The 25968-nt window shown below is 43.7% G+C and overlaps 1 protein-coding gene across 1 annotated transcript in view; it reads left to right on the top strand.

Moving 5' to 3' along the window:
- Positions 1–25968, top strand: part of CUL4B (cullin 4B) — a 3236793-nt gene that overhangs the window by 276325 nt on the left and 2934500 nt on the right. Inside the window, exon 3 of the mRNA XM_044057336.1 lies at positions 838–945. Within this exon, the coding sequence (XP_043913271.1) occupies positions 838–945 (108 nt within the window). The remainder of the gene's footprint in view (positions 1–837; positions 946–25968) is intronic.

The following is a 25968-nucleotide window of genomic DNA, read 5'->3' on the forward strand; positions in this document are numbered from 1 at the left end:
CCTTGATTCTCTTGGTACCCTCCTCCCTTTTCTCTGGGCTTTAGTAATCAACCCATTGGTTAGGACTGTAACAGTGAAACACGATGAACATAGTACAGTTGTGTACACTTACCATAAATGTAGATTTTAGAGTGTATTCACTGTTGGAGTCCTGGTTTCCCTCCCTCCTTCTCCCTGTTTTGGTCCTCTCCTGCTCTCCTTTCCTAAGGTGCAGGCTGAATCTGGTTTACATTACCAAGTTACTTTGTTTTTGGTTTAAGCCTTCTTTTCTTGGGGCTCCTGACTGTTATGGCAAGAAAGACTGAGAAAGTGATGTTGGCTGCCTCCTTTTGTATCGGACATCCTGACGTCCTTTACAACCGACAACAGCCAATGTTGTATTTACTTACCTTTGGTATTCTGGCCTTTCGATGGCTACCAGGAGCCGGATAAGCCATTGGTTAGGACTGCAACAGTGAATACACTTGAACATCTACATTTATGATAAGTGTACACAACTGTACTTTCTATGGATCTGCTATCTTTTGTCTGAAACAAATATATATGCATAATCACCAAGTAGTATCCTCTCAAAAATGCAATTTCATTGTTACACATCACCTTTTTGAAAGGTAGAGTCCATTCTAACTTTGCCAATCTCTTGAGGCATTTATTTTCCTTTTTTAATTTCTTTTCACTAGTATAAACACGTTTTCTTCTTTTGTAATTTAGTGTTATTCATATTGTACATAGTGCAGAAACCATACAGCATAGAAGTTGTTCACTTATAATAAACAGCTTTTGTATGCAAGTTTGTAATACTTTTTTTCGTAATTCGCATTGTTTTTAATTATTTAGGCAGTAGAAAATCTTTGCTCTTACAAGATCTCAGCGAACCTGTACAAGCAACTGAGGCAAGTCTGTGAGGATCACATCAAAGCACAGATTCACCAGTTCAGAGAAGAGATCCTTTTTAATGGAGTAATAAAGTTAATCATCAGTAATTGAGGTAACTATCACTGTACACTATTGATCTTAAGAGTTAAAAGTAATTTGCATTTAAGGTAAAGAGTATGTCAGACACAAAGTTTAGTAGAAAACAGATTATCAATGTTTTTTGTGTCTTTTCTACTAGTGTGTATATAAGCACATAGTTTGTTAAATTACTAGACATTGACATCTTGGGCATCTGATTTGGATAAATAGTGGTAGTGGAAGATCTTACTGTTTGGACTATGTTAAGTCAGCGTGTTTTCAAACAGAAGTCTATTTAGTTCAAATAATGATTAGGAAACTAGGGTGCAACATTAAGTCATATACAAACCTCAGCTTTTCATGTAGTTGTTAATTATTTTAACTTCTTACAGGCAAGTGTTATTGTGCTTTTGTTTTGTCAGCATGTTGTATTAAGTGTACATTATTGAATATGTATTGTTACTATGCTTCTTGCAGTACTTTTTTTTCTCATTTTTGTTCCTGCTGCCATTCAGTCCTTAATCCCTGTCGGTCAGTATTCATTCCTCATCACTGGGTGAGGTGTAGCCTGGAGTGACCATCATTCTGATAGCCATCAAGGATGGTTTGAAATTTTCTGTTTTTGTAGCCCTTTTGTATGCATGCACTTGATGAAGCAGCGAGAAGGGATGAGCATTAGGCCAAGATGTCCCTCACTTTTGCAAGGGGCATTCCCTCAAAGCAGCTCTGTATATCCCCCTAGAGCATGAGCAGTGGTTTCCTTGGTTTGCCTCAGGGAAATCCCACCAGTCCAGTGTACACTTGAGTGTGTACAGCTCTCTCCACCCCCCACCCCCCATGAGAGGTGTACAGGCCATGCCCTTTGACTAATCCCCTTTCTTGCCTGGCTTCAGTGCCAAAGCTGCTAAGTGAACCCACAGTCACCTTGGCCACACTCAAGACTCCATCTTTGTGCATTACAGAGCCTTACAACGTCTTGTAGTACTTGAATTCCTTCTAGTGCTATTATAGTTGAAGAGCTGCTAAACTGAGTTTGTCAAAGAATAAAAGGCATAAGAAGTTGTATGGGTGTATGTAGCTTCATGCACATATCAACAAGACAAAATCTGCGGAGTCCCTCAAAGTTTCAGTAAGCCAAGTGTCACATCCTTAGCCCAAAAAAAAAAAAAAACTCTGTCAGAAACTTTTCATCAGGTTTTTTCAGTGGAATATCTATAAACAATACTCCCCAGATTTAAAACAGTGTGAACCTATTACTGGTATTAACTGTTATAAAAATAAGTAAATAAACAAAGCTGTCTGCTCGAATACATCTCTTAAACTTAGAAAATCAAGTTAAAAAAAAATCAATCCAGGATATGTTGAATCCACAGTTTCTTTATTAGTAAGCACAGATGAGTGATCCATAAGACTTGATGGTTAATACATTTAAAAACGATTACTTAAATAGCAGTTGAAGTGGGAGTGGTAATGTTTTCACTGCAAATACAAATCAGTCCAGCTGTAATAAAAAAACAACCCCCACTCATTTCCTTAAAATAAAGTAAAAGAAAAGATCCAAGCTAACTTAAAATAGGGTCTGTATCACATCGTCGAACTTGTATAAGTTCGAATGATGTAATATTGAACCCAAAAGTCCGAAACCGCACAGTAACGAACACACAGAACAACAATTTTTTTCCCCACACACACACCCTCTACTTAAATATACGAACTCCGAGATTACACCACAGTGGAGGAAATAGCAAAGCCCCGAAAATGGCCCACTGTTTTTTTTTTTTTTTTTTTCCCTGGGAAAAAAAATCGATGTGCCGTGGCTTCACTATTTTTGCGTTTCGGACTTTTGGGTTCGATATTACATTGTTCAAACTTATACAAGTTCGACGATGTGATATAGATCCCCTTAAAATACCATGTTATTCAACATTCCTAAAAAAATCTCTGTTTCTCTGTTTATTGCATCTTGCTATTTAACAATGTTTGGTTCCATGCATACATTACTTACATAAAATATTTTTTCTTTAAAGAAGTTTTGTTGAATCTGCAACGTTCAAATAGTTTATTTAATCCTATTTTATGTATTCTAGGTTGAGAAAGGTGGCTGTTTAAGACCTCCTCACATAAAATGTCTTTGATGTTCTTCGTGTTTCACTGTTGCAGTCAGTACATTTGGGTTATCTGCCTGCAGTCTTGAATACCAGGGTCTTGGATTCCTGCATCGGATGCTGTCTCCTCCTCCATGACGTCAGGTCATCAGGGGTATAAAACATGCAGCCAACGCCATTACATCAGTCTTTCTTGCCTCGCGGTACCTGAAGCAGAAGCAGTTCGCAAGTGCTGGTTGGCCAACTCCTGAAATTTTCATTTTCGAGTTTCAGAATCGAAGTCTTCGAAAAAAGCTAAGTACCCCGTTGGGCATCTTTTTTCTTGCTCTTAACCGATGTCAGTAAAAGTTAACAATTGTCTTACCTATGGAAAGCAAATACCTCATAAAGATTTTCATTCGTACTGCATTCCTTGCTTAGGCCCAGACCACAATGTCCCTCGCTGTCGGTTTTGTGCCTTATTCAGCCCCTGAACTATTCATCGTCTGTATATTTTCGCAGCTAATTATTTTGGTACTCTGTTTAACTATCCAGAAATGGCTTCGGTAAGCCATCTGACTACCGATATTCCGAAAAAACGTAAGGATAAAAACAGAGACAGACTGCATAGGTCCAAAACTGCCATCTGACTACCGATTTTCCGAAAAAACATAAGGATAAAAACAGAGACAGACTGCATAGGTCCAAAACTGCCGATGACGCTTCCGTTAAGCTAGTCGCCAGTTCGCCGGTACTCAGTGAGGTGCTTTCGCAGCCCCTGATACCCGCTACTTCAGATTCGCAGGCCTCTACTGAGACCCATTCGGAGTCTGGTATGCCACGCAATCCTTCTTGACTTTTGAACCTGCGGATGTCTCTACCTTGGATGGGTACGGATCCTCTGTGTAGGCACTGGCTTTTGAGTGTGTATTCAGGCCTACAGATTTGCATTTTAAACCGATGCCATCTTCTTCATCAAGACCTAAAACTCGACCCACGTCTAGAAAACCGATGTACAAACTGCATGGTCATGCCCATATGCCTAAAAATCAAATGCTTAGAATGGCAGAGGACCTTATTACTTTAATTAGGGGATTCTGAAATTTCTGTTTCTTCTGATTAACAGGATTTGCCCTTATCTGCCTATGAGGATTCTGATGCAGAGGATTCCATTCCCTGTGCTTCCCCTCCATAAGATTTTTCTTTTGGTGAAACCTTGCATACTCTTAGGGAGCATTTCCGCTGGTAAAGCCAGAAATACTCTGACTCCAAAAAGAGGCTTAGGAAATTCTTACTCCTCCCCCAACGCAGGCCTTTAGCTATCCCTCCTTTTCTGGACATTGTAGATTATGCCTTCTTGGAATCTAGCCTCGCCCCAGACACTTTACCTCCAGCTCCCAGAAAACCTAACCGGTATTACAGAGTACCTGACTCTCACAAGTTCCTCTTCAAGAATCCTACTGCAGATCCAGAAACCATTTCCCAAGGACCAAAGGTCATTAAGGCTACTGCTGCCAAAAGCCCCCCCCCCCCCTCTGATAGAGATTCCAAGGCCTTGGACAGATGGGGTAAGAAGGTATACACTTCTGCTACTTTGGCCATTAGGGCCTTAAATTGCCAGTTTCATATGTTAATGTATCAGCAGCATATTATGGGACTACGTAAACAGAAAATGGTGTTGATTCTTGACTGTGCTGAACATAAATAATTACAGGATTTAATGCATTCTGCTGAACAAGTTGATGAACATACTTTGCAATGTGGTTTTGACTCTTCAGAAGCATCTTGCAGGGCTGCTGTCACTGGGTCTGTACTTAGAAGGCATGCTTGGCTTAAGGAGCAAAACTTGCCAGATCGTGTTAAAGTTAAATTACTTGATGCTCCCTTAAACCAAGACCGCCTGTTTGGCAACAAAGCAGAAGAAGTCCTTAAAAAGACGGAGGAAAAAACTAAATCTATGCAAACTGTTAAAGATTTCCTGCAAGTACAGCCTCCCAGATTTAGTAGGCATCGGCCTGCTAAGAATTGGCCCTTTCCATTCTTTTCCAGGCCTTCTCAGTCCAAACCCAGGAACAGCAGAACACCTAGGTTACAGTCTCAGGCTACACACAGGCCTAAGCAGTGGGGGCTCCCACTTCCAAAGCTGGGAGTAGTAAGACACCCACCCCCTATGGAAAAATGTCACAATGACTTAACCCTAACCCTTCCAAGCCCTGCTCAACTGCCTGCTCCCTTAGGAGGAAAGCTCGCCCTGCAAGTAAAAAACTGGGAACTCATTACCCAGGACAAATGGGTTTTAAATATAGTTTTCCAAGGATACAGATTCCACTTCCTCACCTTACCAACCCCAAACGGTTGGCCAGACCTACCCCCAAATCAGTGGGCAGAGGCTCAACAGCAGGTTCTCTCTCTTCTAAGAAGCAGGGCTGTTCAACTTGTCCCAGCAGAAGAAAGGGGACAGGGTTTCTACTCAAGATTTATCCTGGTATCCAGAAAAGACAGCTCGTAGCATCCTATCATGGACCTCTCTATTCTAAACACCTTTTTGGTAATCCCAAAATTCAAAATGCTAACACTTCAACAGCTGCTTCCTATGCTAGGCAAAGATGCCTGGTTAGCAACCTTAGACTTAAAGGAAGCTTAGCTGCACATTCCAATAAGGGAATCTTGCAGGAAATACCTATGCTTCAGAGCAGGCTCCATGCACTGTCAGTTCTCTGCACTTCCCTTTGGCTTATCTACTGCGCACAGGGTATTCACAAAGTGTCTAGCTCCAGCCATTGCATTTTGCAGGCAGAGAAATATTCAGATATACCCCATACCTGGATGATTGTCTGATTCAGGCAGAAAGCCAGGACATGCTATTAAAACAATTGGCATTTGTAAAGAAACTTCTAACCTCACTGGGGTACACCATAAATGAAAAGAAATCTCATCTAGTACCCTGCCAGCAGATTTTATTCCTGGGATCAAACTTGAACACAACTTCCCAGATGGCTTACGTCACACCAGAGAAACAAGTTTATTTGACAGCCTACTTCAAACTACTGGCCACAAAGACCCAGCTATCTGCAAGGAAAATTTTGCAAGCCCTGGGGTTCATGGCCTCTTGCATTCTACTAATTCCATATGCAAGACTGCATATTAGGAAACTACAGTGGTATCTAAAAAGTCTATGGTGTCAACATTCTCAGGATCTGGAATCAATGATTCCTATCATTGCTTGTATAAAGACAGAGATGTTCATCGTGTTACACTGCTGCAGTCATTACACTTGGGTTATCCTGCCGTCAGGCGGTCCCGCAGTCGGCCGGAGTTCCAAAGTCTTGGTCCGGCGTCGGTTGCTGTCGCCTCTTCCCTGACGTCAGTGCGCCAGGGGTATATAAAATGCATCCGACGCCATTTTCTTCAGTCTTTCTTGCTGTGCGGTGCCCAAAGCAGAAGCAGTTCGCCAGTGCCGGTCGGCCGACTCCTGAGATTTTCGAAGTCGAATTTCAGATCCAAAGTCTTCAGTAAAGCTAAGTACCCCGTTGGGGAAACTTTTTTTCTTGCCTCAGACCGATAATTGTATTTCTTGTGGTAAGCAAATACCTCATAAGGACTTCCACTATTACTGTATTCCATGCCTAGGCCCTGATCACGACGTCACTAGTTGTCGGTTTTGTGCTAGATTTAACAAATACACTATAAAAAGACGTTTTGATTTTGCTTTGCACTACTTTGGCCGAAGGTTCAGTTATACTATGCCGTCGGATCAACAGACTACTGCAATACCGAAAAAACGCAAAGACAAGGATAGACAGGCATCTGAGGTCCAAAACCTGCGACTAAACCTCTTCCAGGCCAGTCGCCGGTTCTCAGTGAGGAGCTTTCGCAGCCCCTGACACCCGCTACCTCAGAGCCACAGGCCGCCTCCGACTCCCACGTGGAGACAATTAGGCTTCTGGAAACTCAAGGTATTGGGCCTATGGAAACTAATCCCTCAGATGGGTCTGGAGCCACTGAGCAGGCATCTGCTTCTGAGGGTGTTTACAGACCTTCACACCTTACCATTAAAACTACAGCCAAGACAAAAGTACCATTTAAAGACAAAGAAACAAGTACAGCATTCTCCTGGACAGTCCTCCATGCCTAAGAAACAGATGCTTAAAATGGCCGAAGACCTCATTACTCTAATCAGGGGTTCCCATCCCCCTCCTGAGAAAAGGCTTAGGCAGGATACAGACTATGATTCCGCTGATCAGGTTTCCATTTCTTCTGATTCCTCTTCAGACCAGGGATACTCTCTACCCCCCTATGAGGACTCTGATGCAGAAGACTCTATCCCTTCAGCCTCTCCTCCTGAGGATTCTTCTTTTGGGGAAACTTTACATACCATGAGGGAGCATTTCCATTGGGAAAGTCAGGATTACTCAGACTCCAAGAAAAGGCTCAGGGATTTCCTTTTATTGCCTCAGCACAGGCCCCTGGCTATTCCGCCTGTGCTAGATATTGTGGATGATGTGTTCTCTGAATCCAGCTTATCTCCTGATTCTTTGCCCCCTGCACCAGCTAAGCCAGATAGGTATTATAGAGTCCCTGACTCTCACAAGTTTCTTTATAAAAACCCTTCTGCTGATCCAGAAACTATTTCCCAGGGTCCAAAAGGGGTTAATGCTTCCATTGCAAAAAATCCAGTACCCTCTGATAGAGATTCCAGAGCTTTGGATAGATGGGGCAAGAAAGTATACACTTCTGCAACTTTAGCAGTACGAGCTTTAAATTGCCAGTTTCACATGCTTAAGTACCAACAATATTTAATGGCTCAGTTAAAACAGAAAATGCTAGCAAGCTCAGAAGCTCCTGATTGTAAAGAAATGCAGGATTTATTGCATGCAGTTGAACAGATGGGAAAACATACTCTGCAGTGTGGTTTTGATTCTTTAGAGGCGTCTTGTAGAGCCGCAGTTACAGGTTCTGTGATTCGAAGACATGCTTGGTTAAAAGAACAGAGTTTACCTGATCATGTTAAGGCAAAATTATTGGATGCTCCTTTACAACATGATACCTTGTTTGGTGTTAAGGCAGAAGAGGTGTTAAAGAAAATGGAGGATAAAGCTAAATCTATGTAAACAGTCAAGGATTTCTTACAGGTACAGCCACCTCGATTTAGCAGAAATTGGCCAACAAAGAATTGGTCCTTTCCAGTGTCAGACAGGCCACAGAGAGGCAGATGCAGACGCCCAAGAGGCAGATCTCAACCCCAAGGCTCAGACAAACAACGACAGTGGGGCACCTCAACCCCAAAAGGAGGTGAGGACAAGTTTCAACCTTACAGGAAACGGTCACAATAACTTTCCCCTTCGTACGCCAAGTACTTCCCTTTTGGAAGCCCCCTTAGGGGGGAAACTAGCACTTTTTTCTCAAAACTGGCAAACAATCACCCAAGACAAATGGGTTCTGAATATTGTGTCTCAAGGTTACAGGTTCCACTTTCACACTTTACCAAGGCTAAAAGGAATGCCAGACCTGCCACAAAATCAATGGGCAGAGGCACAAAAACAAATGTCAGCCCTCATGGACATGAGAGCTATTCAGAAAGTACCACAACAGGAACAAAAAATTTACTCAAGACTCTTCCTGGTCCCCAGAAAGGACAAGGCCTGGAGGCCCATACTAGACCTTTCAATTCTAAATACTTACCTGGATATTCCGAAATTAAAATGTTGACATTACAGCATGTTGGGCAAGAAGGCTTGGCTTGTTACTCTGGACCTCAAAGAGGCATACCTGCATGTCCCTATCAGACAAAATTGCAGAAGATACCTCAGATTCAAAGCTGGTACAATGCACTACCAATTCTCTGCACTGCCCTTTGGCTTATCTACTGCGCCCAGGGTCTTCACAAAGTGTCTGGCACCAGTAATTGCATTTTGCAGACAAAAAGGAATTCAAATATATCCATTTCTGGACGACTGCCTTATTCAAGCAGAGACAAAGGACATTCTTCTACAGCATCTGGCATTTGTAAAAAGGTTGCTAATTTCTCTAGGATATACAGTAAATGAAAAGAAGTCAAAACTAGTGCCCTCACAACAGATTATATTCCTGGGTGCCAGCTTAAATACAACGGCCCAGATGGCTTACCTCACGCCAGACAAGCAAGTTCAACTAACTCACTATTTTCAATTACTGGCAAAAAAGTCCCATCTCCCTGCAAGAAAAATTTTGCAGGCCCTGGGATTCATGGCATCCTGCATACTACTAATACCATATGCCAGACTGCATATGAGGAAATTACAATGGTACCTGAAAAGTGTTTGGACTCGACACTCTCACAGTTTAGAATCAGTAATACCAATGATTCCCTGCCTACAACAGGAGTTTCGATGGTGGGCACAGGCATGTCACCTAAACAAGGGTCAGCCTTTCACCCTACCCACAGCCAGGCAGACTCTAGCAACAGATGCTTCGTATTACGCCTGGGGAGCACACATGGCAGGAAAATGCATTTAGGGCAAGTGGACCACAGACCAGATGCATCTTCACATCAATCAAAAAGAGATGTTGGCTGTACAAAATGCCCTAACAGCTTTCAAGGACCTTCTGCATCCAGGACAATTATTATTAAAGACAGACAACACCACAGTAAAGTGGTACATAAACAAGCAAGGGGGCACTCATTCTTATCCCTATGCAGGCAAGCCATGACTTTGTGGAACATAGCTCTAACGTATCAAGTTCACCTGCAAGCACAATTCCTGCCAGGAAAGAAAAATACTCTGGCAGACGATCTAAGCAGAAATATCATGGATCCTCATGAATGAAAATTGAATCCACAAATCTTCAGCATGATAACGCAAAAATGGGGATGCCCAGACATAGATCTTTTTGCCTCCCCACTGAATTGCCAACTACAAAAATTCTGCACAAGGACTTATCACAAACAAGCATGGAAAGTGGATGCTCTTTTGTTCATCTGGAAAAACCTAAAAGTTTATGCCTTCCTGCCACTGCCTCTCCTTTCAAAGGTACACCTAAAAGCCAGACAAGAAAGACCACAGATGATCCTGATTGCTGCAGACTGGCCATGCCAGCACTGGTACCCTATCGTAAGGAACTTAGCTCAAGGCTCACCATGGATTTTGCCTCGAATACCACACCTTCTGACTCAACAAAACACTCAGATCCTGCACGGTCAGCTCAAAACCCTAAACCTGGCTGCATGACAGATTCATTAGTCAAACGGGCAACACCTCTCTCTAAAGCTGTTATGGATGTCATTTTGGAGGCCAGGAGGCCTAGCACCAGGAAAGGTTAATCAGAAAAATGGAAGAGATTCTGCGCCTGGAATCAGTCTCAAAGCCTTGACCCTCTTGTTCCAAACATTCCTCAAATTTTACAATACTTAACTGAGATGCTGGACAGAGGCCTATCCTTCTCATCAATTAAGATCCACTCCTCTGCCATTTCAACACGGATCCTCCTTTATTCTCTCATCCCTTCCTAAAGCAGTACCTCAGAGGGGCTAAAAACATAAGACCGCCCCGGAGGGCACCAACACCAACTTGGGACCTCAATTTCATTTTGGAAAAACTGACCCTGCCACCTTTTGAGCCAGCCAACACAACCGATCTAAAATTTTTATCATGGAAAACAGCTCTGCTCCTGGCAGTAACTTCAGCATGAAGAGTCTCAGAGCTACAGGCATTAATGGCAGTGGAACCTTTCATAATTTTTCATCAGGACAGGGTTTCTTTAAGGACAAACCCTACCTTTATGCCAAAGGTGGTATCTAGTGTGGCTCTTAACCAATCCATCCATTTGCCAACTTTTTATCCAAACCCCCAGAATAAAGGGGAGAAACTTCTACATTCTTTGGACATACACAGGCAGCTACGCTTCTACTTGGACAAAACAAAAGTTTTCAGGAAAACTAAGCAACTGTTTGTAGCATATGCTGCAGGATCACAGGACAAGGCTATCTCAAAACAGACTATATCCAAATGGATAGGACACTGTATTCATTACTTTTACACACAGCATGGAAAATCAGTCCCAAATAACATTAGGCCACATTCCACCAGGGCAACAGCCACTTCAACAGCCTTTCTCAGAGGAGTACTTACCAAGGAAATTTTGGAGGCTGCAACTTGGAGTTCAGTGCACACCTTCACCATGCATTACCACCTGCCTCTTTACTCTAAATCCAGAGCAGGATTTGCCACTGCAGTTCTGCAGGGCCTCATAGCCAATCCTAACTCTTTGTAGGCCAACCACCCAACCTTAGCTTTGGGATTCTACCCAAGTGTAATGACTGCAGCAGTGTAACACAATGAACATAGTACAGTTTTGTACCTACCATAAATGTAGATGTTCGAGTGTTCATACTGTTGCAGTCCAGGTTGCCCTCCCTCCATGCCCTCTGAACTAGCTGGACTTATCTATACCTTTCTATCCTATACTACCTTTGTGGTGTATTTGCTTGTAACCGAAGGTTTTGTTTTTATTTTTTATGTACATTTCTTATTAGCAATATGTATTGCCTACCTACTGGGGGCACCTGACATCTGGGGCAAGAAAAACTGAAGAAAACTGCGTCGGATGCATCTTGTATACCCCTGGCGCACTGACGTCAGGGAAGAGGCGACAGCAACTGACGTCTGACCAAGACTTTGGAACTCCGGCCGACTGCGGGACCACCTGACGGCAGGATAACCCAAGTGTAATGACTGCAGCAGTGTGAACACTCAAACATCTACATTTATGGTAGGTACAAAACTGTACTTTCCTTTGGTGGGCAGAGGCCTGCCATGTCCACAAGGGGCTCCCTTTCAATCTACCCCCTGCCGCCCAAACCCTGACTACAGATGCATCGGACTATGCATGGGGGGCTCACTTGGCAGGGCAGTGCATTCAGGGCAAATGGAACCAGAGTCAGATGCACCTGCATATCAACCAAAAAGAAATGTTAGCTGTGCAGAATTCCCTGACAGCCTTCAAGGACCACATCCTTCCAGGGCAATTATTGGTAAAGACAGACAGCACCACAGTTTTGTGTACATAAACAAGCAGGGGGGAACCCACTTGTACCCCCTCTGCAGACTAGCCATGGCTCTGTGGAACACAGCCTTGAGCTACCAAGTGCCACCTACAAGCTCAATTCCAGGCAGGCAAGTTAAATTCACTGGCAGACGACCTAAGCAGAAATCTCATGGACTCGAACGAATGGAAACTGGAACCACAAATATTCAGCCTCTTGAGGAACAAATGGGGGACTCCAGAGATAGACTTGTTTGCCTCCCCGCAGAACTCCAATTGGACAAATTCTGCACAAGGACTCCCCACAGTCAAGCTTGGAAAGTGGATGCCCTGTCCTTTACCTGGGAAAGCCTCTCTGTTTATGCCTTTCCACCTCTGCCTCTCCTCTCGAAGGTTCTGCCAAAGATCATACAGGACAAACCAAGGACAATTCTTATTGCATCTGGCTGACCTCGCCAGCACTGGTACCCCCTCTTGCGCAGCATGATACTGCTGTGGATCCATGGCACCTACCTCAGACACCTTCCCTGCTGTCCCAGCAGGCAGGCCAGATTCTGCACCCTCAGCTTCAAACCCTGAACCTTGCAGCCTGGCTAATTCCTTGAGCTCTGCAATAGCATCCCAAGCAGGTGCTAGAGGTCATTCTGGAAGCAAGGATACGTAGTACTAGAAAATCCTATGCTAAAAAGTGGAAAAGATACTGTTCCTGGAGCCAGACCTAGGGTATGGGCACTATGGTGGCCAGTTTACGTCATGTTCTTCAGTACTTAACAGAAATGTTCCACAAGGGCCTATCCTTCTCATCAATTAAAGTTAATTCATCTGCAATTTCAGCACATTATAATACTGAACCCCACCCCTCTTCTCTCTCCCCATTAAAGCAGTTACTCAGAGGGGCAAACAATTTAAGACCCCCCCCCAGGTGAGCCCCTACTCCAGCCTGGGACCTTAACTTTGTATTGGCAAAGCTCAGTCTCCCTCCATTTGAACTAGCTGCAACTGCAGAGTTGAAATTCCTTTCTTGGAAAACAGCCTTCCTTCTATCCATCACTTCAGCAATAAGAGTGTCTGAATTACAGGCCCTCATGGCAGTGCAGTCCTTCAGTATCTTCAATGCAGACAGGGTTTCCCTCAGGACCAATCCTTCCTTTATGCCCAAGGTGGTGTCTAGTGTGGCCCTAAATCAGTCCATTCAGTTGCCTACCTTTTCCCTAATCCACAAAACAAAGGAGAATGAATTCTGCACTCTTTGGACGTGCACAGACAACTTAGATTTTATTTGGACAGGACTAAGCCTCTCAGAAAATCTGAACAGCTGCTAGTTGGCTTTGCTGCAGGGGCAGAGGGGAAGGCCATTTCAAAGCAAACCATTTCTAAATGTATAGCCCATTGTATTAATTTCTGCTATAAGCACCATGGAAAACCTACCCCACAGGGGATAAGATCACATTCCACCAGGGCTGCATCTGCCTCTACAGCCTTTCTCAGAGGGGTCCCTACCAGAGACATTCTAGAAGCTGCTACCTGGAGCTCTGTTCATACCTTCACCAAGCATTACCACATGCCTCTTTGTTCTAAATCCAGAGCTGGTTTTGCCACTGCAGTTTTGCAGGGCTTAATAGCTGGTCCTAATGCTTTCTATCCTCCTCCTCCCTTCCTAGGTTTGGGAATCTACCCAAATGTAATGACTGCAACAGTGAAACACAAAGAACATAGTACAATTGTGTACACTTACCGTAAATCTAGATGTTTGAGTGTATTCACTGTTGCAGTCCTGGTTACCCTCCCACCAGCCCCTTGACTTCTCTGGGCTCTACCTTTCCTTCTTGTTTGGTGTATTTGAGCTTTCTGGTGTATTTGCCTTTTGTTGAAGGTGTAACATAACATATAATTACTTCCCATTATGGTGGCACCTGACATCTGGGGCAAGAAAAAACAATGTAATGGCGTTGGCTGCATGTTTTATACCCCTGAAGACCTGACGTCATGGAAGAAGAGACAGCATCCGACGCAGGAATCCAAGACTCTGGTATTCAGGCCGGAGGGCTACCTGCAGGCAGATAATCCAAATGTAATGACTGCAACAGTGAATACACTCGAACATCTACATTTATGGTAAGTGTACACAACTGTACTTTCTGTATATAGATCACTGTTGCATGGAACTACAGCCACAGAAGGCCCAACTTCCAGTTTGATTTTCATAGCTCCGCGCCCTTCACCCTCCAGGTTAGACTAATGTCTGCCCTTTAAGGGACCTCTGCACATTCCCTTTATAAAACTGGTGTCTGCCATTGGTGTTTTACATATATTTTGCCACAGTTCAGTGTGTGTGCATTGTTGTATTGCATCTATAGTCCAGAGTTGTTTGGTCTGCATTTGGTCTGCGTTGGATTTCAGAAGTTTTCTTTATCAGCATTTAGTTGGTATTGCTTGGACTTGCCTTGCATTTTTAGAAAGGGTCATACAACTGATTGTGCTCTGCTCCTAAGGAGGAAGACAGATGCTGTTGTGGTAGACAAATTCCTCAGAAAAATTTTCATAGCTTTTGCACTTTACCTTGAACCCAAACACAGTATTGAAAATTGTATGGATTTTCCAGTGCTCTACCCCTAAAACTCTTAGAAAGGAGTTTTCCCCCTCAAAATGCTTTTAGACAGGAAAAGGCTCAAGTCCTTGACTGTGAGTTATGGCACCTTCTGGTTTGTCCCAGACATTGGATGTTCCCCCTTAACAAAGAGTTAGAGAAGCAAGAAGGTAGTTAGGGACTTCAGAGATGGCACCTAAGTTGTCCATCATTCCTCGCTGAGCTTGTGGGACAGAGAGATGCATAACTGTTTTAATAGCTGTTTTTCTTACAGAAATTATCATCAGTAAGTAAGTGAACAGGCCTCATCCTTTCAAGTCTCTACACTTGATAAACGTTTAATGACTTGCATTTTAGTTGGTATACTTGTGTTACTCTGCACTTGTCCCAGGAACTGCATGTACAAATGGATGTCTCTTTGCACAATTAAAACTTCTTGTCCCATTGATTTTTTTTTTCCAGAAACCTTAGTGTCTTTCTTTGCCATTTTATTCCACCTGCAGTTGGGCTATTTTCATAGGTAGTTATTTCATTTTCCCAATTGCTTCATCTGGGCTATCAGAAGGCATCACTTTGTTTTTCCAGAACACTAGTAGGGCATGGCAGTTTAAAATCTATATCTGGTGATGTCCTTTTCATTCACTGCTCAGCTGATTTCAGATCAGAGACTCTGATCTGATTTGAATGCTTCTACCAGATCATAAGATCCTAAGCTCTCGAGCTCCTCCCTTTGCTCATAATGTCTTGCCAACCTAGTATACCTCATGTCTCATATTGGGCAACAAAAACAAACCACTGGAACTAGGGAAACACAAAACAAATGAATAAAAAACTTCTCTTCCCTTTTAACGTAATATCCAAGCAACTCATTCAGGCAACCATATCAATTACATCGACTTCCGACAAAGTCCATAAATAATTTATTGATATAGCGCTTTAGATGTTCTTCCTGTTTCACTGTTGCAGTCATTACATTTGGATAATCTGCTGGCAGATTGCCCTCAGTCGGCCTGAATTCCAAAGTCTTGGGTCCTGCGTCGGTTGCTGTCCCTTCTTCCATGACGTCCGGTCATCAGGGGTATAAAACATGCAGCCGACGCCATTTCTTTAGTCTTTCTTGGTGCCCGAAGCAGAAGCGTTTCGCAAGTGCCGGTTGGCCGACTACTGAAATGTTCGAGTTTGAGTTTCAGAACCGAAGTCTTCACTAAAGCTAAGTACCCCATTGGGGAAACTTTTTTTCTTGCTTTTTACTGATGTCAGAAAAACTTAATAATTGTATTACATGTGGGAAGCAAATACCTCTTAAGGATTTCCATTTATACTGTATTCATTACCTAGGCCCTGATCACAACATGCCTGGCTGTCGGTTTTGTGCTAGATTTAACCAATGCATTATTAAACGGCGGTATATTTTTGCATCAAAGTATTTTGGAAACAGATTTAACTACCCAGAAATGTCTTCGGATAGTAATCTGACTACCGGAGTACATAAAAAACGCAAAGAAAAGGACAGAGAAAGGCAGTCGAGATCCAAATCCAACGACGAAGTTTCTCCTAAGCCAGTCACCGGTTCGCCGGTACTCAGTGAGGCGCTTTCGCAGCCCCTGATACCCGCTACCTTCGAGTTGCAGGCCTCTACCGACACCCATGTGGAGTCCGGCATGCCGCAAGATACTCAAGGTATTGGACCGGCGGATGCATCTCACTCAGATGGGTCCGGAGCCATTGAGCAGGTACCGGCTTCTGAGGGTGTATTCAGACCTCAACATTTGTATATCAAACTGACGACAGCTGCAAAACCAAAGACAAAAGCAACTTCTAAAACTAAAAAAACGACGAATGAACCACATGCACAGATCTCTATGCCTAAAAAACAGATGATCAAAATGCCTGAAGACCTTATTACCTTGATCAGGGGTACCCATTCCCCTCCAGATAAGAGGCCTAGGCAAGATGCTGATTATGAATCTTCAGATCAGGTTTCTATTTCTTCTGATTCCTCTTCTGATCAGGAATTATCTGTACCTCCCTATGAGGATTCTGATGCTGAGAAGTCTATTCCATCTGCATCTCCTCCTGAGGATTATTCATTTGGGGAAACCTTGCATACTTTGAGGGAGCATTTTCACTAGGAGAGTCAAGACTTCTCAGAATCAAAAAAGAGGCTCAGGGATTTCCTTCTTCTCCCTCAGCACAAGCCTTTATCCATTCTCCCCGTTTTAGACATTGTGGATGATGTGTTTTCGGAGTCAAGCTTGACCCCTGACTCCTTACCTCCGGCTCCCAGTAAGCCTGATAGAAATTACAAGGTCCCTGGCTCATATTTTTTTTATTTAGAAACCCTGCTGCTGATCCTGAAACTATTTCACAGGGTCCAAAGGGAGTTAAGGCCTCAACAGCAAAAAATCCTACCCCCTCTGACAGAGATTCAAGGGCACTAGACAGATGTGGAAAAAAGGATGTTCATCGTGTTTCACTGTTGCAGTCATTACAGTTGGGTTATCTTGCTGGCAGGCTACCCGCAGTCGGCCTGAATTCCAAAGTCTAGGTCCGGCGTCTGTTGCTGTCGCCTTCTCCCTGATGTCAGTGCGCCAGGGGTATAAAAGATGCAGCCGACGCCATTTTCTTCAGTCTTTCTTGCCGTGCGGTGCCCGAAGCAAAAGCAGTTCGCAAGTGCCGGTCGGCCGACACCTGAGATTTTCAAGCTGGAATTTCAGATACGAAGTCTTCATTAAAAGCCAAGTACCCCATTGGGGAAACTTTTTTCTTGCTCCAGACCGATGTCAGAAAAAATTAATAATTGTATTTCTTGTGGGAAGCAAATACCTCCTAAGGATTTTCATTCTTACTGCATTCCTTGCCTAGGCCCTGTCCACGACGTTGCTAGTTGTCGGTTTTGTGCTTGATTTATCCAACACACTATTAAGCGTCTGTACGATTCTGCATTTCATTACTTTGGCAGAAGATTTAATTATATAATGCCGTCGGAACAGCCAACTACTGGAATTTACAAAAAACTCAAGGAAAAAGAGAAGCACAGGCATCCGAGGACCAAAACCGACAACGAGGCTTCTTCTAGGCCAGTTCGCTGGTTCTTAGTGAAGCGCTTTTGCATCCCCTGACCGCTACTTTAGAGCCGCAGGCTGATACCGACTCGCACGTGGAGTCAACCAGGCCTACAGAAACTCAAGGTATTGGACCTTCGGCAACCATTCCCTCAGATGGGTATGGAGCCGCTAAGCAGGCATCGGCTTCTGAGAGCGTTTTCAGACCTACACAATTATATGTTAAAACTACTTCAGCTACAAAGGCAAAGACTAAAGCAGCTTTAAAGACAAAGAAACAAGTACAACAGCCCCATGCACAGGCCTCCATGCCTAAAAAACAGATGCTCAAAATGGCCGAAGACCTAATTACTTTGATCAGGGGTTCTCATCCCCCTCCTGACAAGAGGCCTAGGCAAGAGGTAGAATATGAATCTTCAGATCAGGTTTCCATTTCATCTGAGTCCTCTTCTGATCAGGAATACTCTCTTCCTCCTCATGAGGATTCTGATGCTGAAGTATCTATCCGCTCAGCTTCTCCTCCTGAGGATTATTCTTTTGGGGAAACGCTGCATACCATGAGGGAGCATTTCCACTGGGAGAGCCAAGATTATTCAGAATCTAAGAATAGGCTCAGAGACTTTCTTTTACTGCCTCAGCACAGGCCCCTGGCTATTCCACGTGTGCTAGACATTGTAGATGTATTTTCAGAGTCCAGTCTGACTCCAGCCTCCTTTCCTCCAGCTCCTGTTAAGCCAGACAGATACTACAGGGTCCCAGACTCCCACAAATTTCTTTTTAAAAACCCTGCTGCTGACCCAGAAACTGTCTCTCAGGGTCCCAAGGGGGTCAAGGCTTCCACTGCAAAAAACCCTACCCCCTCTGACAGAGATTCCAGGGCACAGGACAGATGGGGAAAAAAGATTTACACTTCTGCCACCTTGGCTATAAGGGCTTTAAATTGTCAGTTTCACATGCTTAAATATCAGCAATACATTGTCACTGCTTAAACAGAAAATGTTGACAAATTCTGAATGTGCAGAAAATAAAGAAATGCAGGATTTATTGCATGCTGCTGAACAAGTTGGAAAGCATACTTTACAATGTGGTTTTGATTCTTTGGAGGCCTCCTGCAGAGCCGCTGTTGCGGTTTCTGTCATTAGGAGGCATGCTTGGTTAAAGGAACAGAATCTGCCTGATCTTGTTAAAGCAAAATTATTAGATGCTCCATTACAGCATGATACTTTGTTTGGTGTTAAAGCAGAAGAGGTGTTGAAGAAAATGGAGGACAAAGCCAAATCTATGCAAACAGTCAAGGATTTCTTACAGGTACAGCCTCCAAGATTTAGCAGACACTGGCCTACAAAGAATTGGTCATTTCCATTGTCAGACAGGCCACAAAGAGGCAGATACAGATGCCCTAGAGGCAGATCCCAGCCCCAAGGCTCATACAGGTCTAAACAATGGGGTGCTTCTACCTCCAAAAGCGGAGAAGAGAAATCACAGCCATACAGAAAGCAGTCCCAATGACTTCCCCCTGCCAGCGCCAAGCACTTACCTTCTGGCAGCTCCTTTAGGGGGAAAACTAGCACTTTTTTCTCAAAACTGGCACCTAATCACCCAGGACAAATGGGTCTTGAACATAGTGTCACAAGGTTACAGGTTCCACTTTCACACCATGCAAAGGGCAAACGGTATGCTGGACCTGCCAAAAAAATCAATGGACAGAGGCACAAAAACAAGTTTCATCCCTCATGGACATGAGGGCCATTCAGCAAGTACCACAACAAGAGCAGGGACAAGGATTTTACTCAAGACTTTTCTTGGTGCCCAGAAAGGACAAAGCCTGGAGGCCAATACTGGACCTATCTATTCTAAACACATACCTGGATATTCCAAAATTCAAAATGTTGACTCTGCAGCAGCTTCTGCCCATGCTGAGCAAGAAGGCTTGTCTTGTAACTTTAGACCTAAAAGAGGCATACCTGCATGTTCCAATCAGACAGTCATGCAGAAGATACCTCAGATTCATAGCTGGCTCAATGCACTACCAATTCTCTGCACTGCCCTTTGCCTTATCTACTGCACCCAGGGTCTTCACAAAATGCCTGGCACCAGTAATTGCTTTCTGCAGACAAAGAGGAATACAAATATATCCTTACTTGGACGACTGACTTATTCAAGCAGAAAACAAGGATATACTACTACAGCATCTGGCGTTTGTAAAAAGATTATTAACATGCCTAGGGTACACAGTAAATGAAAAGAAATCAAAACTTGTACCCTCTCAAGAGATAATATTCTTGGGTGCAAGCTTAAATACAACTGCCCAGATGGCTTATCTCACGCCAGACAAACAAAGGCAACTGACTACTTATTTCAAAAAGTTGGCAACAAACACCCAGTTAACTGCAAGAAAAATTCTGCAGGCTTTGGGCTTCATGGCATCATGCATTCTGCTAATTCCATATCCAAGATTGCATATGAGGAAACTACAATGGTATCTAAAAAGTGTTTGGACCCAACATTGTCCCAGCCTGGAAACAATAATTACACTCATTCCCTGCCTGCAACAGGAGTTTCGATGATGGGCAAAGGCCTGTCACCACAACAAGGGGCAGCCATTCACCATACCCCCAGCCAGGCAGACATTGACAACAGATGCATCGGATTATGCCTGGGGGGCCCACATGGCAGGAAGATGTATTCAGGGCTCATGGTCTGCAAACCAAATGCATCTACATATCAACCGAAAAGAGATGCTAGCTGTTCAAAATGCCCTGACAGCCTTCAAGGACCTACTTCATCCAAGACAACTACTGAAACGAACAGTACTACAGTCATGTAGTACATAAACAAGCAGGGAGGCACACATTCTTACCCCCTTTGCAGAATAGCCATGACTTTGTGGGACACAGCATTGACTTACCAGGTACATCTGCAAGCACAATTCCTGCCAGGAAGGATAAATACTCTGGCAGACGAACTAAGCAGAAACCTCATGGATCCCCACGAGTGGAAATTGGATCCACAAGTCTTCAACATGATAACAAGGAATTGGGGATGCCTGGACATAGATCTATTTGCCTCCCCTCACAACTGCCAACTACAGAAATTCTGCACAAGTACTTATCACAAGCAAGCATGGAAAGTGGATGCTCTATCTTTAAGCTGGAAAAACTTAACAGTACATGCCTTTCCCCCACTGCCTCTCCTCCCCAAGGTACTCCTAAAGGTCAGACAAGAGAAGCCAAGAATGATTCTGATTGCCTCAGACTGGCCCCGCCAGCACTGGTACCCAATCCTCAGGAACTTGACTCAATGCCCAGCATGGGCATTACCTCAAATTCCTCACTTACTGACCCAACAAAACAATCAGATCCTACACAGACAACTCAGGACCTTAAATCTGACAGCATGGCGGATAATTTAGCTTTTCAAAACACGCCTCTCTCTAAAGCGGTGATGGATGTTATTTTGGAGGCCAGGAGGCCCAGTACTAGAAAATCTTATGCAGAAAAATGGAAGAGATTCTGTTCTTGGAACCAGGCACAAGGAATTAACATGACTGTTCCAAATATTCTTCAGATTTTACAATACTTAACTGAGATGCTGGACATAGACCTATCCTTTTCATCAATTAAGATTCATGCCTCTGCCATTTCAGCTCATTACAATACAGAGCCACCTATTTTTTCTTATCCTTTATTAAGGCAGTACCTCAGAGGAGCCAAAAAATGACGGCCTCCAAGGAGATCACCAGTACCTGCATGGGATCTCAATTATGTATTGGAAAAACACACTCTGCCTCCTTTTGAGCCAGCCGCTACAGCTGACATAAAATTTTTATCAGGGAAAACAGCTCTGCTCCTAGCACCTCTGCAAGACGAGTCTCAGAGCTACAGGCACTTATGGCTGTGGAACCTTTTTATCATTTTTCATCTAGATAGGGTTTCTCTAAGGACAAACCCCACATTTATGCCTAAGGTAGTGTCCAGTGTGGCCCTCAACCAAACTATTTGCCTACCTTTTATCCAAACCCACAGAATAAGGGTGAGAAAATTCTGCATTCTTTGGACATACACAGACAACTGCGCGTCTTCTTGGACAGAACCAAAGCTTTCAGAAAGACTGAGCAATTACTGGTAGCATATGCTGCAGGATCACAAGGAAAGGCCATTTCAAAGCAGACTATTTCCAAGTGGATAGGTCACTGCATTCGTTTGTGCTATTCTCAACATGGCAAATCAGTGCCTAAGGGCATTAGGCTGCATTCAACCAGAGCAGCAGCCACTTCAGCAGCCTTCCTCAGAGGAGTGCCAACCAAAGACATTTTAGAGGCTGCAACCTGGAGTTCAGTGCACACTTTTACAAAGCACTACTACTTACCACTCTACTCCAAATCCAGGGCAGGCTTTGCCACTGCAGTCCTGCAGGGCCTCATAGCCACTCTTAATTCTATTTAGTTCCAGCCACCCAACTTTAGCTTTGGGATTCAACCCAATTGTAATGACTGCAGCTGTGAAACACTATGAACATAGTACGGTTGTGTACCTACCATAAATGTAGAGGTTCGAGTGTATTCACTGTTGTAGTCCAGTTTACCCACCATCCCCCTTTTCTTTGCTGGATCATGTCTGTACTTCTCTATTCTATACAACCTATGTGGTGTATTTGCTTGTAGATGAAGGAAACATGTTACTTGTGACATGCATGCTTTATAGAGATATTTTTAGCCTACCCTTTTGGGGGCACCTGACATCTGGGGCAAGAAAAGCTGAAGAAAATGGCGCAGGCTTCATCTTTTATACCCCTGGCGCACTGACATCAGGGAGGAGGCGATAGCAACCAATGCCGGACCTAGACTTTGGAAATCAGGCCGGCTGCGGGTAGCCTGCCAGTAGCATAACACAATTGTAATGACTGCAACAGTGAATACACTCGAACATCTACATTTATGGTAGGTACACAACTGTACTTTTATACATCTGCAACCTTGGCAGTCAGGGCCTTAAACTGTCAATTTCATATGCTTAAGTACCAACAACATGTTATGGGATTGCAGAAACAGAAAATGATGTTGTTTTCAGAATGTGCAATAAATAAAGAATTGCAGGAATTATTGCATGCAGCTGAACAAGTTGGAAAGCATACTTTGCAATGTGGTTTTGATTCCTTAGAGGCCTCCTGCAGGACCGCAGTTACTGGATCTGTGATTAGGAGGCATGCCTGGTTAAAGGAACAAAATTTGCCTGATCATTTTAAAGCTAAATTGCTAGATGCACCTTTACAGCATGATTCTCTGTTTGGTATTAAGGCAGAAGAGGTTTTAAAGAAAATGGAAGACAAAGCTAAGTCTATGCAAACTGTTAGACTTCTTACAAGTGCAGCCACCAAGATTCAGTAGACACTGGCCTACTAAAAATTGGTCCTTTCCTGTGTCAGACAGAGCTCAAAGGGGAAAATCCAGACGCCCTAAGGGTTCCAGATACTAGGCACAAGATTCATACAGGTCAAAGCAGTGGGGCGCTTCCACCTCCAAGTCTGGAGGAGATAAAACGCAAACCTACAGAAAGCAATCCCAATAACTTCCCTCTGCCCACACCAAGCACTAATCTTTTGGCAGCACCCATAGGGTGAAAATTAGCATATTTTGCTCAAAATTGGCAGTTAATAACCCAGGACATGTGGGTACTAAACATCGTATCACAGGGATACAGATTCCACTTCCATACTCTGCCAATGGCAAATGGTTGGCCAGATCTGCCAAAAAATCAATGGGCAGAGGCACAGAAACAGATTACGTCCCTCATGGATATGGGGGCCATTCAGACAGTACCAGAACAGGAAAAAGGACAAGGTTTTTACTCAAGACTGTTCTTGGTACCCAGAAAGGACAAGGCCTGGCGGCCAGTACTGGACTTATCGATTTTGAACACATACCTGGACATTCCAAAATTCAAAATGCTGACTTTGCAGCAGCTTCTTCCCATGCTGGGCAAGAATGCTTGGCTGGTGACTTTAAACCTGAAAGAGGCATACCTGCATGTCCCAATAAGACAATCGTGCAGAAGATACTTCAGATTCAAGGCTGGCTTAATGCATTACCAATTCGCTGCACTGCCCTTTGGCTTATCTACTGCACCCAGGGTCTTTACAAAGTGCCTGGCGCCAGTAATTGCATTTTGCAGACAAAGAAGTTTACAAATATATCCTTACTTGGACGACTGTCTTATTCAAGCAGAGAACAAGGACACTCTTCTTCGACACCTGGCGTTTGTGAAAAGGCTTCTAACATGCCTAGGGTACACAATAAATGGAAAGAAATCACAACTGGTACCCTCTCAAAAAATAACATTCCTGGGTGCAAGCTTGGAAACAACTGGCCAGATGGCTTTCCTCACGCCAGACAAGCAAAGGCAACTGACTGCTTACTTCAAACTGATGGCAACAAAAACCCAGTCTTCTGCAAGGCAAATTCTGCAGGCTCTGAGCTTCATGGTATCCTGCATCCTACTAATTCCATATGCAAGACTGCATATGAGGAAACTTCAATGGTACCTAACAAGTTTATGGAATCAACATTCACACAGTCTGGTAACAAATATTCCTCTCTGCCTGCAACAGGAGTTTCTGTGGTGAACAAAGGCATGTCACCAAAACATGGGACTGCCCTTCACTCTACCCCCTGCCAGCCAAACCTTAACAACAGACGCATCAGATTATGCCTGGGGGGCCCACATGGCAGGAAGATGCATTCAGGGCTTAGGGACACCAAAACAAATGCATCTTCATAACAACCAGAAAGAGATGCTAGCTGTTCAAAATGCCCTAACAGCCTTCAAGGACTTACTTCATCCAGGACAACTACTGATAAAGACGGACAACACCACAGTCATGTGGTATATAAACAAGCAAGGGGCACACACTCATACCCCCTTTGCAGATTAGCCATGGCACTGTGGGACACAGCTTTGACCTATCAAATACATCTTCAGGCTCAGTTCCTGCCAGGAAAACAAAACATTCTGGCAGTTGATTTAGGCAGAAACCTTATGGATCATCACGAGTGGAAACTAAATCTACAAGTCTTCAGCATGATAACAGAGAAATGGGGGAGCCCAGACATAGATCTATTTACCTCACCTCAAAATTATCAATTGAAAAGATTCTGCACAAGGACTTATCACAGACAGGCATGGAAAGTGGACGCCCTATCCTTCAGTTGGAAAAACCTATCAGTTTACGCCTTTCCTCCTCTGCCTCTTCTACCCAAAGGTCCTCCTAAAAGTCAGACAGGAGAAGCCAAAGATGATATTAATTGCCCCGGACTGGCCCCGCCAATACTGGTACCCAATCCTAAGGAACTTGGCTCAATACCCAGCTTGGACCTTGCCTTAAAGACCACAACTACTGTCCCAGGAAAAAATCAGATCTTGCACAATCAACTACAGACTCTGAACCTGGCAGCATGGCTAATCATATAGTCATACCAACAACACCTCTCAGTAAAGCTGTGATGGATGTCATTTTGGAAGCCATGAGGCCTAGTACTAGAAAATCTTATGCTGACAAATGGAAGAGATTCTGTGCTTGGAATCAAGCACAAGAAACTGATACAGCAGAACCAAATATTCCTTAGATATTACAATACTTAACTGAGATGCTTGACAAAGGCCTTTCTCATCAATCAAAATCCATGCCTCTGCCATTTCGGCTCATTACAATACAGAGCCACCAATTTTTTCTCATCCTTTACTAAAGCAGTATCTTAGAGGAGCCAAAAATGTAAGGCCTCGTAGAAGATCACCATTACCTGCATGGGACCTCAATTATGTGTTGGAAAAGCTCACCCTGCCTCCATTTTAACCAGCTGCTACCGCTGATCTAAAGTTCTTATCATGGAAAACAGCTCTGCTACTAGCAATTACTTCAGCAAGAAGTGTTTCAGAGCTACAGGCCCTCATGGCTGTAGATCCTTTTATCATATTTCACCCGGACAGGGTGTCTCTGAGGACAAAGCCTACTTTTATTCCTAAGGTGGTTTCCAGTGTGGCTCTAAACCAAACAATTCATCTGCCAACGTTTTATCCAAATCTGCAGAACAAGGGGGAGAGAATTCTGCATTTCTTGGATGTACACAGACAGATAAGGTTCTACTTGAGCAGGACAAAAGCTCTAAGAAAAACTGAGCAATTACTAGTGTCATATACTGCAGGATCAGAAGGAAAGGCCATTTCAAAGCAGACAATTTCAAAGTGGATAAGCCATTGCATCC

This window comes from Protopterus annectens, chromosome 15.part0, assembly GCF_019279795.1.
Source record: "Protopterus annectens isolate FY-2018-M chromosome 15.part0, PAN1.0, whole genome shotgun sequence".
Taxonomy (NCBI): domain Eukaryota; kingdom Metazoa; phylum Chordata; order Ceratodontiformes; family Protopteridae; genus Protopterus; species Protopterus annectens.